This window comes from Pyrus communis, chromosome 1, assembly GCF_963583255.1.
Source record: "Pyrus communis chromosome 1, drPyrComm1.1, whole genome shotgun sequence".
Taxonomy (NCBI): domain Eukaryota; kingdom Viridiplantae; phylum Streptophyta; class Magnoliopsida; order Rosales; family Rosaceae; genus Pyrus; species Pyrus communis.
Genome location: NC_084803.1, coordinates 39,814,090 through 39,832,284, shown reverse-complemented (window position 1 = coordinate 39,832,284; position 18,195 = coordinate 39,814,090). Strand labels below are relative to the sequence as shown.

Below are 18,195 nucleotides of genomic sequence, written 5' to 3'. Positions count from 1 at the left end.
GTGAAGGCCAGCTTGTATCGTGGATGTATGATTGTTGAGATGCTGCTCTAATATATTGGCAGTGAAGGCCAAATTTAGAGTGTCTAGTAAAATGTGTTTTGTAAAAAGAACAATTGTATTTGTTTTTTTTTTTAAACTATCCTGAGTTTCCTCTCTTTCTCGATCGATCTCGATCGCTCTTCTCTATCTAGGTCTCTCGCAACCCCTACTACCCACAAATCCTCTCCCAGTCTCTCTTATGGTTTTTCAAATGATCCAGTTAGGCATATATATATAACCTATCAATTTTCCAATTGCAAATTATTCCTCTTTGGAAAATAATATTCGTCGATGGCCATTTGGTGGTGTTTGGAATTAATTCTACATAATTTCAAGAAAAAGAAGAAAGGGAGAAATCTTGGTAGGGAGATCCTTGTGTGACTTTTCCTCTCTCACCAAATCAAAGTCATTCTAACTCGTTCTACGTTCAATTATGAATCAATCTGAGTTCGTTCTTTGTGGATCCTCCAGCTTGCGACAGCGAGCAAATTTTAGGTTATGGCAATAGCAACATGTGGTGGCGAGTGAACAATATCGTGAAAGTATATGTTAAGGAAGATATCTAAATTAATTTTTTTGTTTAAACAAAATCTCAAATTAATTAGTCAATATTGGAAATTGATCATATTTAGTTATTTACTTCCTTGTTTAGTCTCTTTTAGCCTTGTTTGTAGGCAATAGTTTAGGATCATATTGTGAGAGTCATTGTATAAAGATGTAACCCTAGTTGATAAATATACTACGGAAATTATTCTCCCATTCTACGCTTCTTATGATGGTATCAGAGCATCCTTGTAGTTGATGACACTCCCTAAGGTTTCCTTCGACATGGATCCTAAGAGCCACATCTTAACCAAATTGTTGCATCGATTCCATTGCTGCAATTCTTCAGGTTTATTTTCACTTGGCTTCTTGACCGTTCCATCAACAAGCCCTAATTTGTTTTTGACCATTAAGGCCATGCTCATGGATTGAATCCATGTACTGTTATTGTCCTCCACCAACGGCTGCAGCACAACACTGCACTAGGTTGATCCGAATGGTGGAGATAGAGTCGGTGATTAAGTCATTCCCACTTTAGATGTGAAGTCATGCATGAAGAGGTTGAATTTTCATCTACGTTGTCACACATGGCTGTGTTTGCTAGGGTTTGTATTTGTCTTTGTATTTTGCTTTTTATTTTCCTAGATCAATCATTCTATTACCATCATAAGAAGCGTAGAATGGGAGAATAATTTCTATAGTATATTCATCAACTAGAGTTACATTTTTATACAATGACTCTCATAATATGATTCTAAACTACTGCCTACAAACAAGGCTAATCAGAGACTAAACAATGAAGTAAATAACTAAATATTTCAAATTAATTAGTCTATATTGTAAATTGATATTTAGTTATTTACTTCCTTGTTTAGTCTTTGATTAGCCTTGTTTGTAGGCAATAGTTTAGGATCATATTGTGAGAGATCATTGTATAAAGATGTAACCCTAGTTGATGAATATATCCTACGGAAATCATTCTCCCATTCTACGCTTCTTATGATGGTACCAGAGTAATTGCCCTGGGAAATAAAAGGCAAAACACAAATACAAACCCTAGCAAACGCAGCCATGGGTGACAATGTAGACAACAAGCCAACCTTTTTAGGCATGATCTGAAGTGGGAAAGCCTTGATCACCTACTCTATCGCCACCATTCGGACCAACTTTGAACAATGCTTGTGCTGCAACCATTGGTGGAAGATAATTACACATGGGTTCATTCCATGACCATGGCCTTAACGGTCAAAAACAAACTAGGGCTTGTTGATGGAACGATCAAGAAGCCAAGTGAAGATAAACTTGAAGAATTGCAGCAATGGAATTGATGCGACAATCTGGTTAAGACATGGCTCTTAGGATCCATGTCGAAGGAAATCTTAGGAAGTGTCAACTACAAGGATGCTATGATACCATCATTAGAAAGTGTGGAATGGGAGTCTTTGATTAGCCTTGTTTGTAGGCAATAGTTTAGGTTCATATTTTGAGAGGTATTGTATAAATGAGATATCCAACATATCGATAGCTATCTATTACCATATCATCATAAATATGTAACCCTAGTTGTTGAATATACTACGGAAATTATTCTCCGATTCTATGCTTCTTTGAGTATATATGAGATATCCAACATATCGATAACTATCTATTACCATGTCAACAACATTGTGAATATAGACATGGTTTACATACATTATAGATATCATATAAACAATATCTGTACTACATGCTAATAGCCTAATACTATATAAATGGTATATATCTAAGTTTTATCTATAAGCTTATGTACATTGGGTACTTCACAATTTCACTCTTTCAATACTATGTTGTTCATGTCTTCATGTCTTTACCAAGGGCGAAGCTAGAAAGTTAGCTCACTGGGGATGCATGACTATTCTCGTTGCATCCCAACAACAAGGCACACAATGCCAAAACCTTTCTCCCATGTTTTTTATGAGGCATTTTGTCAGCACTTCACTGACCCATACCATTGTGTGCTTAGCGTGCATAATATCCCCACTCTTTAGTGCTCTTTAGTTGTGTCTTTTGGTCCATATTGTACTAGGTCAAACAAAGAGTAAAATCATAAATAGGGCCGAGAGATCATATTTATAAGACGAGTAGGAGGAGGGAGGTTAATTGGCCCTTTATCATTTTAAGGAAAAATGACTCTTTAAATTATCTAAAAAGGTGTTGTCTCACTAAATTCATACACGTTTTTTCCTTGGTGGCTATGTTGGATGAGGATCGACTGATAGAGTTGCACTGGAGATATGTTGATGTTGTTTAGCTTTTGTTGAACTCGTCTGTTTCACGAAAAATGAATAAAAAATAGATATTTGAAGCTAGTTTTGACAAATTACTTAAAACTAAGTGTATTGTTTAAACCCAAAAAATTGAGAGGGGCACTTCATCAAATTTGCCCCTGGATAAGACTGACCCATCAAACCCTCATACAAAAAGGGATGCGATACTCACACACTTTTTTTTACTTTTCGCACACCCTCTTAATTTGCAGCTTTTAGATCAAATGAATTAAAAAAATATCAAATGACATAAATTAACAAGGATGTGTGAGAAGTAAAAAGGCATTTGTGGATAACACACCTTTTAGAATGTATTGAAGCCAATAGTAGACCGCCGTTCACTTATTCTAATAAACTGCGGTAAACACTCCTCAGTTTCTGTGTGTCTAAATCTGGCCACCATATCTTATTTCTTATTTGATTTTCGGTTCAATATATAGAGGGAATGGTTTTGGTTTACGAGGCTATGTCTGCAGGCCAAGAAGAAGAAGATGATGATCTTAAAAGACTGGAGAGAGTTGGACTTATTATTTAATTGATGATCTACTAGAGGTATATACATTTCAATAAACAACAATTATCCTTTGATCATTTTTCCACCAACAATGTATAGAGTTGTGCTTTAGGGTTTCATTTTCCTTGTTTATTAGACATATTTTCATTCTATTTCTACTTTAACAATTAGATTTGAGTTTGTTTTATAGAATTCTTGCCGATCGAATAGTATATGTGGGCAAAAAAGAGTATGACACTAAGGTTGCTCAGGTAGTCCTTCGTATTCATCAAATCTATTTCTTTGGCAAAAGCGGACAAACGATGTGTTTTAATTTCCTGAATTTAGCAAATCCATCGATCTTCCATTGCCTACTAAAATGTACCGGAAAAAAATTAAAAAAAAAAAAAAACCAATTTTCAACTTTTCTATAGTTAATTTTCCATTGTATATCTCGGTACCTCTTCTTAAATACTCTTCCCATGTTTCAAATAACCTATCGTCAAATTTGATCAGGCTTCGATTGTTGAATTCCCTTTGAGCTCATTTGGTATTCTCCTATATCAGCGATGTTTAATAATCCCAATTCAATGTTTTTCTTACCCTGATTGATAGCCAATGGAAATAATCCAACTTTTAATTTAGTTGCCTTTAATATCTGGTGAGTAAATGGAAATTGGAAAACTTTTCGAGCTTCCTTTGCCCTAGTAGTACAATTGACCAGGTTACAGGTGAATGCAATTATACTTTATGGTGATGGATTAGTTTTACATAAATTTGTTGTGCTAGGGTTTCCTTATCGCATATATGGATCTGATAATTTTCTCAAGAACATATTCTTTAGTTTATTATATATAGTGGTGCCCTTAATTTGTAAGTCTTTCCCATGTCTAAATGTTGGTCATGATCTCAATGGAGTCCCTTTGAGGGGATCATCCTCGGTAGATTAATTTGGTAATTTATGTGTCTCCGATACCAGTGCTTTCCAAAAGAATGATCCCAGTTCATTGTATTATTCCCAGTAGATGACCGTCATCATCTCTGACCCAAAAACTGTTTTCTTGTACCTGCAAAGATAGCTGGCTAGGTTTCTTCCTTCTCTCTGCAAGCCAGCTATTAATTACTTTCTCTTTACTGGCGTCATGATCTGGTGAGTAAATGGAAATGTGAGCTTCGTTTGCCAAGCTTACCTCGAACATCAAACATTTGTATGTACAAATATCCACACATGCGTCCGCACATAGATGAAACATTGTTAACCTGTTACTTGAGCACTCAGCTTTGCTCCATGGCTATGCGATTACTTTTCTTCCTCTCTAGGCACTATAAGTTCAATCTTGTTGTCAAACTGTTCTAGTATTGTCACTTCAATATAAAGTGACTAATTTCAAATACTGGTAAATGTAGAGTGACTACTTTAGGAGCTTGCGAACTACACATGAAAATACAAGAGCAATCAAGAAGTGGATAAACATCTGACATGCAAGCTCATTAGAACAGTTGCAAGTAATTATAGATTATGAGTAATATTCAATCATATGGCGTAGTATACTGTACAGTTAGTTAAAACTTCGCCTACGTAGTTATAATGATTTATGTTTTTCTGTTTTGGTTTACTTTTTTGTGAAAAATTTGCTAATAATTTGTAACTTAAGCTGATCTTTCTACAGTGGTGGTTGTCCCAAGAAGGGGAAGGAAACAGAGCAGATCTGGTCAGTCAGCTAGTGCTAGCGGAGAGTACTCACATTGGATCCTAGACAATGCTTTGATGTTTTTCTAATGTTTTAGGCTTGCATCTGCAACTCCCCTTTTCAGGGGCTGGAGGCCTCCGTAGCAGTCAATGGCTCCAGGACCTGCCACTGCCTACCTCGATCGCTAATCTTGCCAACAAGGCTACAACCAAACAATCAAATTGTTTTTAAACAATGCCTCGAACAATTTATTCTTCCTTCAAGTTTCATGGCTCTTCACTTGAATTCGGTCATAGTTAAAAGGATAAGAGTTTTTGTCATCGTCCGTATCTGCTATGGTGTGTGAGGCGGAGTGATATCCTACTCTTAATTGCTTTTCTTTTCAATGGAACCGTTGACTTACCAGGATCATGTCAACCTTTTCAATGTATTTATTTGTAGATGACCCATAATTGTTGTATAATTGAAGTTGAAAAAACGTCTATGAAAGGCAGAATTATTCCCACAGAATACTGCATGCCGGTAACTAGGGCTTATTTGGAAGTGCCTTTAAAATGTTGTTGGGTTTCAAAAATATTTTGGAAATAAACATCAGTCATGTGCTTCTTTCATTTTGGAATAAGCATCAGTCATATGCTTCTTTCAAAAAACACTTGATCAAGTGCTTTTTCAATATTCACTTGTATTTTTACTAAGAATTGGTTCCAAAAACACTTTCATCAAAAGTATTTTCAGTTTTTTTTAAAGCATTTCCAATTCCAATTCTTATTCATGGAAATGGCTTTTGACTTTGGATTCCTGGAAACTGAAAGTATAGAAGGAATGCATGTAACATTAGGAGAAGAGAAAATTATGGCAATGATCCCTCAACTTTAACCCAATTGGAGTAATGGTCCCTTAACTTAAAATCAATGATCACTGATCCCTAAACTCATCAAAACATGCAGCTATGATCATTTTCATCAACTCCTTCATAATTCTATCAAAATGAGTCATGTTGGAATGACTATTGCTCCAATTGGGCTAAAATTGAGGGACCATTGCTCCAATTGGATTAAAGTTGAGGGACCATTTCTCCAATTGGGTTAAAGTTGAGAAATCATTTCTCCAATTAGGTTAAAGTTAAAGTTAAGGGACTATTGTTACAATTTTTCTCATTTGATTTTCCATATGAACCCCTTGATTCAACCTCACGTGTATGGCACGTGACTCATCTTGATCAAAGTTCTAACGGAGTTGATGAAAAGAACAATAGTCGCATGTTTTGATGAGTTAAGGGACCAATAGTCATGGATTTTTAGTTAAGAGATCATTGCTCTAATTGATTTAAAGTTGAGAAATTATTGCTACAATTTCCTCTTAAGAGAATTTTCATAAAATGCTAAAATACAGACCCAGATGCACACGTTTAGATCTCAAGCTAGCGCATCCTACCAAATCGCTCGATTGAAAAAAGGGAAATTTAACAAAAACTCCTGGTACTGTTTACTTTAACAAAATACCACATTTTTACACTAAAAATCAATCTTGGTACTATTCACTTTACCCTTTATGTTGTCCTTATCGTTAAAACTGAAAGTTTTTTAACCATTTTCATTAGTTTTCCTTTGAAAAAAAGAACTAAAGACCGGTACTTTTTCTTATACAGACAATATTGAGGGATGACAAACCAAATTCAAGAATTAGATAAAAAAAAAAAAATTACTCATACAATTAACTGTTATGTTTGCATCTCAAACACTAGTGATACACTCCGACCCAGAATGTCTACCTAGACTTCGAATCGAGTTGTGCTGGCCAACACCAGTAAGGTGCCAGTAAGGTGACGAATCCATAAAGTGTAGTGATGTGAAAAATATGAGTAAATTTAAACCTAAAAGTGTCTAAATGCAAGAGTGCGTATGTGAACAGAAATGATCCCATTTCACTCGTGATATCAAAGCATAAGTAAAGTACAATAAAGGTAGAATGAGAATTATACCATCAAAGGTAACTCCTAATTCGATTCCGTTTGCGCCTACGCATTCACACCGCCGAGTACTTCGAGAATACGGTAGAATAATAACTCGTACACGTCACAAAATGATGGTCAACGAAAGTCAACAATCTCACCACTAGGTGCATTTTCGTCAATTCACACTTTTAAAATTAATGAAATTGTAAAAATAGGGATGGGTTGTTACTCTAGTGCATGTTATACATGGAGAAACATTTTCCAGTCACCGTAATTACAAGTTACAATAATGTCAAGGAATCTGTACAACAAATATCCCATGCAAATAGAAAATCAATTACAATGACCAAAAAAAACCTTGACGGTTTAAATCCCCCAAAGCCAGTTGTTGGTATGGATTTTAGATTGCTGATACCCCAAGAGGAAAAGCACAACAATCAGAGCAACCAAACGCAAGTGCTGCAGCAACTTCTTCCAATATTCATCCTTGTTATAGCCAACTGATTTAGTACGGGCAATGGGTTCGACGACATGCAGTGCAGCGAGTACAAGTAGTATTAGGGCAAAGGCCACCAAACCCTCTCGCACTTGTCCAGGCTTATTGCAAATCGGCGATGAATATGTCGAGAATGCTACGCCCATAAATGATTGTTGCGGGTAAAACGACGCATGGCGGAAGATTGCAAACTCAAGTGCATGATCTGTAAACGCCCATAATGTTGCGAGAAATCCTCCAGAGAAATGGAACCATTAACCATTTCGTATATGATTTTGTTTTTATGGCCGTTACTTTCTGTGCTTTTGTGCCTTACGCTACAAGGAATTAGTTAGGCAGGATTTGAAAATTTGGTGGTTCAGCAAATTATACATCACCCGTTTTAAGGAAATTTTTCTTGTGTGCTTAAACACGGCTCAATACATCAAGTATCATAATACAAGTGAAGAAATTTTTTTCTTTTTAAATATTCAACTATTGGTATTATAAAAATTAGTATATTAAACGGTGTCGCTGAGACACAAAAAAATCTCTCTGTTTTAGGCCAACCAATTATTGTCTAAAAGATATATAGGCCCAATTTTATTGTTTCTTCGGCCTCGGCCTACAAATTTCGCCTGATCATTTCGGGACTGGCTACAGTACATGCGAGACAATAAATCGTTCGGGCAATAAGTATTTTCGATTTTTTGCGTGCCAGTAACTAACCTCAAGCACTTATTGTTATAATTCTGACTCCCTCTGAATCCTGGTCTTTGATGTATTCGGTAATAGACTAAAACTTAGCAAAATAAAGAAAACTAAAAACACACAAGATTTATACTAGTTACGTCCAGTTGTGGTTTACATGGGAACTTTGATTTTCTGCTACCCCTATTAGGAGAGAATCGGTGCAACTTTAATTTCCCTATACAATTCCAAACAAAATAGGACATTAACTTCAACAATATTTCTCAAAATCTGGACAAATCATTTATTAGGTTATCATTGAAAGATCGTCTCTGCAAAAGGTCATACATGTACAAGTTTTCCTAGTTACGTTGGCGAGGAGCAGCTTGTAACACAATTGTCTTCTTTAAACAAATCAATAGTCGAAGCCAGCCTCCTCAAGTTCACCTGTGTTTTCCTGATTCACAGCCCAAAACCCTAACGCACTGAACAAACTTCAAACAGCATAAGATTTATTAGTCGATCAACACCTATAACACTTCAACTTTTTGCGGAAAGGGAAAAACTCAATTGCTTCCATTGCATTCAAACTAATCTCACAAACCAAACCAAACCCAACCAAACCAAACCAAACTAATCTCACACAGCACGGTAGTCTACCACCCCAAGTGCCTTGAATCAAATACCCTATGACCAATTTCCGGATAATCGACAATGCCATTATATCACCCAACATAATTCAAGAGTTTATCTTCGCCAGCTAATTTGCTGTATGAAGTCCATTGGCTAACCCAGTCCTTCTACATGAATGAACAGTCTGAACAAACCCAGATGATAATTGAACTTTTAAAGGTACCAAAGTAGCAACTTCACAAGTCATGCAGTCAGCACTCATCTGAAAGAACACAATGCTTGATGGACACCTAATCTTACAAGGGCAAACTGAAATTCCAGGAGGAGGATCCAAATATCTATGCAACAGAGATCAGTGTGCTTTGATTAAAGTAAAAAAGTGAGACTTTCTCTTTTCATGAAATGCCCCGTGAATCGATTTCAACATTACAAGAGAATATAGGAACTATAGATGACAGTTATATAGTCTCTTGATTAATTAATTATACCAAGTGGTAAATTTAATTATTTGCATTATTGAGATACTAAAAAACCCATGCGTTTCATGAGTAATTAATTATGATAGTTTTTTCATTATTCCATAATCAGACATAGTGAAACCGAATGCACAATATAGTCACGCTACCAAAATCAAAAAGATAAAAAAAAACATTTATAAGGAGGGTGAGTAATCTTGCTTACTGCACCTCAATCTCATAATCGTGCATTTAGGCTAGTCTCACGTGATAGGTCTGGAGTCTGCTTGGAAGTGATTTTTGCTTCAGTTACCACCTTTCTGGATGCTGCACTCCCACTTGTTTCTTGAAAACAAAGGTAAGACAATGATTGCAGCCAAGAAACTAAAGTAGGCTTGCGAGTAACATCGTCAGATTCTGCAACCTGTGAATATAACTCATTTAGAATCATATTCTGGCCATCCTTTGGTAGTTGGGCTATTAGATGTGCCAACTGCTTCATCAAGTCTGGTAGTACCTGAATAAGTAAATCTTAATGTTCAGTAAGTTTAGACACCAAAGTTGAGGGAAAAGAAGGCATAACACCTTTATTCAAACATCAACACCGATGCTCGTGGTAAATTGGAACTGACTCTCAAATTTTAATGATGTCACTAAATTACTTCTATATCAAGTGTTATGCAAACAAACTAGGGCTTGAAACTAGATTCCACGTGCAGAACACAGAATAAAGAGAAAAAACGTGGTAAAATTTCTGATGGAAACCAACCATATGAAGAAAAAGAAGCAAAATATTAGCTTACCTGTATATCAACTAGGGAAATCAGCCGTAAAAGCAAGTCTAGGATTTTCTTGCCAGGCTCTGACTCTCCTTGCCAGTTCTTCCACATATCAGCCTGGTGAGCGAAGTCTTCAATGCAAAGCCTTTTAGCTTTCTCGACAAGACAATGTATACAATAAAATATGGCTGGGCTTCCAGCAGGAAGATGTCGAACCAAGGCTGCAACTCCAGAAGCCATTCCCTCAAAAGGGGTAATCTTGGGATATTCCTGCCCTCATATTACAGTGAAATCTTGCTGTTGGTACCTTTAATCAATGAAGTGCAAGTTTAACCAATATAGTCACTTTCTGCTTAACATACCTGTAGTGATCTTTGCATGTAGTAGAAAACAAGCTTCTCCTTTAATAACTCTCTTTCATCCTGATCAGAATCCTTCCCCGAAGATATGAATGCAGAAAACATAGAATGTGAGGCTCGAGGTATTTTTCCGTTAGGGTGACCCATATATCTGATTAAATTTGTAATAAGGAGTTAAATTATTCACAATATTCTATATAAGTTCATGAAAGATCAAGTTGTTCGGCACAGGATACAAGAACATAGTTGGAGCAACCACATCACCAACTACAGGGCTAGGCAAACGTGCAATGCAAGTTGGTATGACCCGTAGGTAAAACAGAACGCGTGCAGTTTGAACCTCATCCTTGGTCCATACGTATTCCATCTTTCGCAGGAAAGAAAAGTCTGATAAGCAACATTAGAAATCTATCAAATCAAAGTATCATAACAAAATTGAGAGGGTGACAAAACTAAATTTAAGACCTCATTCCAGAAAAGTCAAATGTTAAATGAAATTTAGTGCTAAGACGGCAACTAAAGCATACCTGGGCCGTTCGTCAAGTCACCATAAGTGGGCATGGATCTTACAAAATATACACAAGCAGAATCACTTTCCTGGACACTCACAACAATACCTCGAATTGTATCCATATATTCTGGCAAACGAATGCGGCGGAAATACTCGAGACAAGAAAACGAAATAAGTATTCGTACTGATGTATCCATTTGAGTTTCTTGAGTGAATTTTGAATTCAATGTATCCATTTGAGTTTCTTGAGTGAATTTTGAATTCAACTTGTGCTTTGTGACGGTCAATGCAAAAAGTACAACCATAAGAAAAGCAGATTCAGCAATTTTCTCCAAATCTCCAAGTACTTCATCCTCTTTACCACGAAGAACCAAAGCCACCTGTCTGTGCTCCATGTAAATCTGTTGACAGTAATCCCACAGAAGATTCTCCACCATATGTTGGCTCTGTTCATCAACTGAAACATAGAGATTGCAGAAAACACCGGTTATGGCCCCTGCTTCCTTAAAAGCAAGACTTTCCAGGTGTTCCCTGACCTCATTAATCCTTGGTACAGCTGAACTGTCATGCATTGGTTTAAGTACCTTCATGTATAAACGTCTCAAGGGAAAGATTTCAGTCAACAATGCAGAAGCAAGGCATATAAACAAAGGGGCACGAGCAGAGACCGCACCAGTTCGAGCCAATGCTATCGAAACACACTGTAGCAGAAGATTATCTGTGAGATCATTATCTGAGCTGGCAAAATCTATAGTTCTTGAAACTAACTCTCTTGCTACAGATTCTATCCGATCTTCTGCAGACCTTCTCAATCTGGAAATAGTGTCCATCCCAAGACCACTCACTATAGATCTACTTAACGCCCTCAGTACTCCAGCTGCAGCCATGACAACAGCAAACGGAACATAATTTGCTTTATCGGTCTCTAAAACCTCCCGGGAAAAGGTATCAACTTTTTCGACAGAGCGAAAACTGCTCAAACCAGACATTACCCATTCCATCAAATGCAGAATCATCAACCCATGACAAACACTGCCAGGAGGCCCACTTTCCTTACCCCAAACACTCAACACGAAAACCAAAACAGTAACAAAATGAACATTCACAGAAGAAGATAGAGCATACCCAATTCCGGCAAGCACGTCCGGAATCAATCCACCAAATGACCCAAGTACCTGGTAGTCCTCTGCCAACAGCCTACAAAGCAGCCCCAAGCAATCTTTTTTCGAGCTTTCGGAGGCCGAATGAGCAAAAGAGAAGGCACCTAGAAGGAGAACGCCTTCAGAAAAGAGGGCAGGACTCTTGTTTGATACATACTGGGTAGAGAAGAGATTAGAGAGAACTTCCACAGCGGAATCAATGAGACCCGAATTGGGCCGGGCGGATTTCCGGACCCAAATATAAAGCAGTCGGAGGAAGAGCGGATAGGACTGAGGAGGAAGAGAGAGGTCGGGAGAGGAGAGAATGGAGAGCAGAAGCTTGGCTTGGGGCTCGGCAACGTGGAGAGAAGTCTGGGAGTTGGCGAGGGTTTTGAGGGACTGGAGATGGCGGGATTGGAACGATTGGTGTTGGAGGCAGTCGCGGAGCTCGGCCCACGCCTGAATTATGGCTCTTGCGGATGAGGTGGATGAGTTTCTGGAGACGGCGGCGGAGGTGTTCCTGCTGCTGCCACCGCCGCTCACACTCCTCAGCCAATCCTCAAGGAAAAGGGGCGGAGCTGATTTTGCCGCCATTGTACCAGCTTCCAACTGTAAACCCTAATTATTTATCTGAACATGTTATGTCAGTTCAACAGTCAACTTGGGCCATTTCTGGTAAATTGAGAAATAAAGGGGATTCAGAGGACACAGTTTCCACCGCGCGTTAACAAATGTCCGTACAAAAAAATGATAAAGAGTATTACTTTTGTTGCTCATATTGGTAAATTGGACCCAGTTCTTCTATTTTCATCTAAATATATCATCATTTGTATTATATTTTTAATAGATAAGAGACTCACACATGTTGACGGATCCTATTTTTATTAGGAAGATGGTATGTATATTGTACAAATGAATAGTAAGTATAGCATATAATGAAAAATTTATCAATATCGTCCTTGAATATGAAAGTCGTACATCAATATCGTCATTGTGTCAAAGCTTTATAAAATTGTGTTATATGATGATGTGCCTTAGGAGTGGGATCCACTTATCTAATAATGGAATATGAGTCTCTCTCACTTTTTTGCAGTGTCCTCTTGTCACACTTTCTCTTTTGTCTTTTTTTTTTTTTTTTTTTTTTAATAAAAATTTCAAAATAAAATATTGACGTGACTCGTGAGAAGGAGGGAAAAACCTACTCCAATAATAATGGGTACATGGACTATACAATGTGGTATCCTCAACGTTATCCCCAAAAGAAGCAACAGAGGAGGAGCTAAGCAAGAGCAAGCGAAGATGTCAGTGTCAGCTGTGTTGGGGTCTCATTTGGTGCTGGTGGGTGTGGCCGTGAAGAACCCCCCCTTCGATGACGTCGTTTGGAGTGACCGATTCAGCCCAATGGTAATGGAGAAGAAGGCGACTGCGCACCACCGGAAGACTCGGCCACGCAAAACGCAGCCGTGGGACGTTAAACGCAAGCCCACTGTGTACGCTCCCCTGCAGAGTGGACCTTGCTCTCCAGTGCCGACGAAGCTGCTTCCGCTTCTGCATCTTCTCCGGAAGAGCCCTCCTCTGCCGAGTAGTCGGTCTCAGTCAGTAGAGCTTCTTATTTACCCCCAATTAAGTCATGTTGTTATGTTTTGTCTAATTTACACCTGGAGATTTGAAGCTGCTTCTTTAATTTCAACTAATATTTACGGAGAAATTTCTTGGTAATTGAACTCCTTCAACCTTTTGATTTGCGGAGAACATAATATATTCCATTTGAACGAGGAAGTTTAAGATTACTAAGAATTGTCAGAACCCAAATGATGTCTACAGAAACAATTGAGCCCTCAGGTCACCGCGGTTCTCAAAATGATCAACTCCATAACTCACCAAGAGGTACGCGACTTTGTTTTTCCAGAACCAGATATATGTCACGGCCTCAACAACCAACAGAAACCATACTGGGATGAAACTGGGGTTGAGCAGCCGATTATCACCTGTGGATTGTCGGACTTATGTTCTCCCTGGCCGTAAAATAATTGGCCGGGGTTTCGATTTTTCAGCATTGCTCCTTCTCTGTAGATTGCTTGGTCCTCCTGCAGTTTATTCTTTATTTTATAATCCTTCATGCTGGCCTGGCTTGTTTATGGTGCGAGTCTGGGCTGATTGGGCTCTGCGGCTTGGTTACCCTTTTGCTCTGTTTTCCATGTTCCTTCTCAGAAAAAAAAAAATTTATAACTGAGGACTTCAACAAAATCCCCATATCTTTCAGGAAATGATATCCTCACACATTTTTCGCTCCTGTTATAGCACTTACCGCCTTTAGACAACATTTACATGATAACAGTTTCATTCGGAATTAGGCTGCACATTCAAAGTCGACTGGATTGGGGTCTGAAGACTCTGAACTCAGGTTTCCACCACCAGCTGGGAAATCTGTTTCACCCAGATGGACAAAGTGATTGGGATTGGGACCGGTAAGCCGCTCTAAAACGTGTGCGCAGCTTGAAAGCTGTGGCACAGCACATGTTTCTGCACAACTGTAATACTAACAATAAAAAGTCTTTATGGAAACCTACTGAACAAATATACTCTCACAAAATTGTCTACCACCCCTCGGCCCTTGCTGATTTAAAATAGCTTGCTTTCTTTATGAGCAACACATCAAATAATAAAATCACAGAGCACACCTGATATACTATCAATTAACACAAACCATAAACCATAAACAGAATTGCTGGATAACGATCATCAAAATAAACACTCACAGTTCACGTTGAAGATTTGGAGGAGTTGCACCTCGCGTTCCACGAATGTAATCTGCATTTATTGATCCACAAAACCCTGCCACATCAGTTGCTACTTCACTGCACACCTGTGACGGGAACGAGACATTTTAGAAGGTCAGTGTATGCAACGATACATTTTAGATGGCTTGACTTACATGACAATACACCTTCAGCCATCCATGTCAAGCAACCGAAGTCTGATTGATGCACTCTTTCTGCTTAAAAGCAAACTTCCACATAAGCTGTCATAACAGATCCAGGCGCATACCACAAACAATACAAGTTAATGTAAACAAAATACTTCAGTGTATCTTAACTAGCGCGTAAACCCTCCCTTAAGAACAATCTACATTTGATCTTCTGATCTGCTTGATGAGTTACTCGAATAATCTTTTCAAATTATTTATCTGACAGGAGCAACTGAACCTCTAATTGAAGTCTCAGTTTACTCCAATACAATGCGTTTAATCTTAAAACCCAGACACATGGTCCTAATATAGAAGCAACCAAAGCTGTAAACACAGACCCATGTGAAACTGATGTCAACATAGAAATCAGTGGGATGACTCTCCTAATAATCTACTTCTTTGAATTAGTGATAGAACAACTTCTCCCAAAATCTTAATACTCATTTGTTGAATTTAAAACGCTCACGAGGCACCCACACACACACAAAAAAACACAAGCTTCTTCAATGAAAGAGAATATCATAAGAAGATGGCATTCCAAATTGTGAATCAACATAAAGAACTTTTACAGCAATTTTGTAACAGTAGACATGGCTCACCACACAAATACACGCACATGAGCATAAGCTGTACAAGCATTCACAAACACAGGACCACCAAGTGTCATACTTGACAACATTTAAATTTCCGTACAACCTTGGATATAGAAAAACCAGTCTCAACCTCAATGCCAGCTTCATAGCTAAAAGGGGTAACTACTAAGTACAAAAGATGTAGGAACGCTCTTTGTTGAATTACAAGCCAAGAAAACACAAGTACTAACAGACAACGAACACTGCCTTTTTTTTGGAAAAAACTGAACAGGAAGCATATTTGCTATATGTATGATATGGTTGGGCATTTTCACACATAGTTTTCGCTCTTTTGTATGGTTGGGCATTTCACCCTATCCTAGTAGGACTTTAACGAAGCGGTCAAACATGGTTCCATCAATTGTAAAGACCATGACAACACATTTATATATGCCTCCTAGCAAAACAAAACCTAAGAACGTTGCTTCTGGAGACGCAAGTCGTTAAGAGCAGATGCCATCAATTGCTCTCCAGTAACTGATCTACACTGTTTGACGAAATCATCCCTGGCCAGCTTTCCACCCTGCAACATTGAGAAATACCGAAAACATTTGATTCTTAGATTACATTTAATTGTTCATATACTTTATAATGCACAGAGAGACTATGAACCACAATTCTGAACAAGTGAAAGGAAGACTGCTCACCTTCAACTCGCATACCAAAGAGGAAAGTTCCTGAACTTTAGAAGGAGGAAGATGGCTCTTAATCTTCGAAATTAACATATCAACAGGGTATGCTCTTCGCACCGATTGAGCTGATAATTCACAAAACAAAATCAGTTATCATCAATGAAAAAGTATAACATAAATAAAACAGATGTAACAAAAAAGCATAGAAGAAACATACCTGGCACGTAATTCGATTTGTAACTCACAACACACTCCGGAAGCACATGTCTATTCATGTTGGTAGACCATATGACATACCACTTGGGATTCTTAGGATCATCTGCACCGTTATCGAATTCCACACCAGAAGGGTAACATTGTTTAGAACCTGCCTCAATTTTTTCAACATTGCCTAGTATAACCCGGCACAAAATAGCATATTTTTCGCCATTATCATCCCGCTCCGACTGCCCAGCACTGTAGAGTTCAGCCATTACAACTTCAAATTATCAACAATTCAAAAAACTCAAAGCCCTTAAATTAAACCGCCAGGAAAAGGAAATGAAACACCAATTGAAAGTACCTTAGAAAAGGCACCGATAAATGCGAAAGATGAAGACCAATGCCATGTGACTGCGGCCCAGAAACCTTGCTGGGTGCGCCAAACCCATGTGTCAAAATGCCTTTCACATCGTTGCCCGACACTCCGCACCAGGCGTATATGACATTGGCCGAGCCCCGAGCCGCCGTGGTGATCTCAATTTGCTTCTGAAAGACCTCCAATCGAGCCTTATCCAACGACCCGTCCCGAACGCACTGATGAATTGCCGTCACAGCAGCCGCGAGATCAACCTTCTTCATCCCGGCGAGAAACAAATTGCTGCAAACAGTATAAACCCTCTCAGGTTCTCCCACCAACCTCACATTCGGCCACTCCGAACTCCGCGGCGTTATTGACGACGTCACTTCGTCCTCATCCATCGGCCGTTCCTCCGTCTGCCTCTTGCCCAATACCCGACCCGATATGTTGATCCGTTTGTTGATTTGGACCTTGGGACTATCCGACGCGTCCACCAAATCCTCGCTGACAAACGCCCTAGGGAAGAAGGGCTTGGCGTTCACGTCAATCCAAGCGATCGATCTCTGAGTCCCAGCCCCCAAATCAATCTGCAACATCCGCACAAAGTCAAACAAAACCGTTGACCCCTCGATTTCAACGCTGACGACCGCCTGCCGCTCCACGAAACCCGAACGCAGAAATTCGACGATCGGGGTCGGCAAGTCATTCCATGAATCGTTCTGGAAGAACATAACACGGGCCGGGGCGGCGCTCCGCTTGAAATTGGAGGGGTAGTACATCCGATTGGAGGGCCGATTGCAGAAGTTTTTAGAGCTCGCCGAAGAAGACGACGGCGAAAGCATCCCCTGAGGTACCCTAACGGTGACAGATTGGACAATTTTCTTGGGGGTGGGGGTTGTGCTGGAGGCCATGGATTCTACTGTGTGGAGCTCTTCGAGCTGATGCGACGGCCTCACAGAACTCAAAGAAACTCGTAGAATCAGGGGATGTTGGGTCGGCGTAAGGATTTATTGGGCGGAATATGGAGTTTGAATTACTAGAACACCCCTCTATGGCGGTGCTTTTTGTTCGAATAGTTTGAGTTTATGAAAGGGTAAACTCGGTAATTCACGTGTGGTTTATGCGGCTGGCGTATCTGTTTCCTTCGGCCCAAAGAAAATTATTTAGAGAGAGAGGGCGGGAGGAGAGAGAACCGTTGGAATGGGTTTTGATGATGTGGATATTTGTTGTTTGGATGAGCTTTATACGGTGCAAAAGGCAGAGGGGAATAAATCCCTATCGCGGTAGGAATCCCATTGAGAATAGGAAACCCATCCTCAATGGGAAAATGAATTATA

The 18,195-nt window shown here is 39.0% G+C and overlaps 2 protein-coding genes and 1 pseudogene across 4 annotated transcripts; 1 reads left to right on the top strand and 2 right to left on the bottom strand.

The window, feature by feature from the left end:
- Positions 1–8,368: 8,368 nt before the first annotated feature.
- Positions 8,369–12,803, bottom strand: LOC137737803 (uncharacterized). Of its 3 annotated transcripts, none has more exons than XM_068477374.1 (6): positions 10,945–12,803; positions 10,654–10,804; positions 10,421–10,568; positions 10,083–10,328; positions 9,506–9,796; positions 8,369–8,685 (listed from the first exon to the last, which is right to left on the bottom strand). In XM_068477374.1, exons 1-5 carry the CDS (start codon positions 12,659–12,661, stop codon positions 9,518–9,520), a joined length of 2,541 nt encoding a protein of 846 aa, XP_068333475.1. In that variant the 5' UTR covers positions 12,662–12,803; the 3' UTR covers positions 8,369–8,685; positions 9,506–9,517. The 3 variants fall into 3 exon arrangements, with proteins under 3 accessions (XP_068333475.1, XP_068333467.1, XP_068333483.1); XM_068477366.1 differs by having other exon boundaries at positions 8,369–8,991; positions 9,511–9,796; XM_068477382.1 differs by having other exon boundaries at positions 9,511–9,796.
- Positions 12,804–13,268: 465 nt separating this feature from the next.
- Positions 13,269–13,763, top strand: LOC137709538 (large ribosomal subunit protein cL38-like; annotated as a pseudogene).
- A 1,779-nt stretch (positions 13,764–15,542) lies between these two features.
- Positions 15,543–18,025, bottom strand: LOC137709527 (probable inactive poly [ADP-ribose] polymerase SRO3). The gene is made up of 4 exons (XM_068448616.1): positions 16,862–18,025; positions 16,517–16,755; positions 16,315–16,424; positions 15,543–16,190 (listed from the first exon to the last, which is right to left on the bottom strand). Exons 1-4 carry the CDS (start codon positions 17,767–17,769, stop codon positions 16,080–16,082), a joined length of 1,368 nt encoding a protein of 455 aa, XP_068304717.1. The 5' UTR covers positions 17,770–18,025; the 3' UTR covers positions 15,543–16,079.
- Positions 18,026–18,195: the final 170 nt, after the last annotated feature.

Excerpts from the sequence above, each read along its gene's own strand:
- LOC137737803 (XM_068477374.1), bottom strand. The coding sequence starts at position 12,661 with ATGGCGGCAAAATCAGCTCCGCCCCTTTTCCTTGAGGATTGGCTGAGG. Across the intron at positions 10,805-10,944 it reads TGACTTGACGAACGGCCCAG|ACTTTTCTTTCCTGCGAAAG; the intron begins GTATGCTTTAGT and ends GTTGCTTATCAG. Across the intron at positions 9,797-10,082 it reads TTTCCCTAGTTGATATACAG|GTACTACCAGACTTGATGAA; the intron begins GTAAGCTAATAT and ends TTACTTATTCAG.
- LOC137709527 (XM_068448616.1), bottom strand. The coding sequence starts at position 17,769 with ATGGCCTCCAGCACAACCCCCACCCCCAAGAAAATTGTCCAATCTGTC. Across the intron at positions 16,425-16,516 it reads CAAATCGAATTACGTGCCAG|CTCAATCGGTGCGAAGAGCA; the intron begins GTATGTTTCTTC and ends GTGAATTATCAG. Across the intron at positions 16,191-16,314 it reads CTTTGGTATGCGAGTTGAAG|GGTGGAAAGCTGGCCAGGGA; the intron begins GTGAGCAGTCTT and ends TCAATGTTGCAG.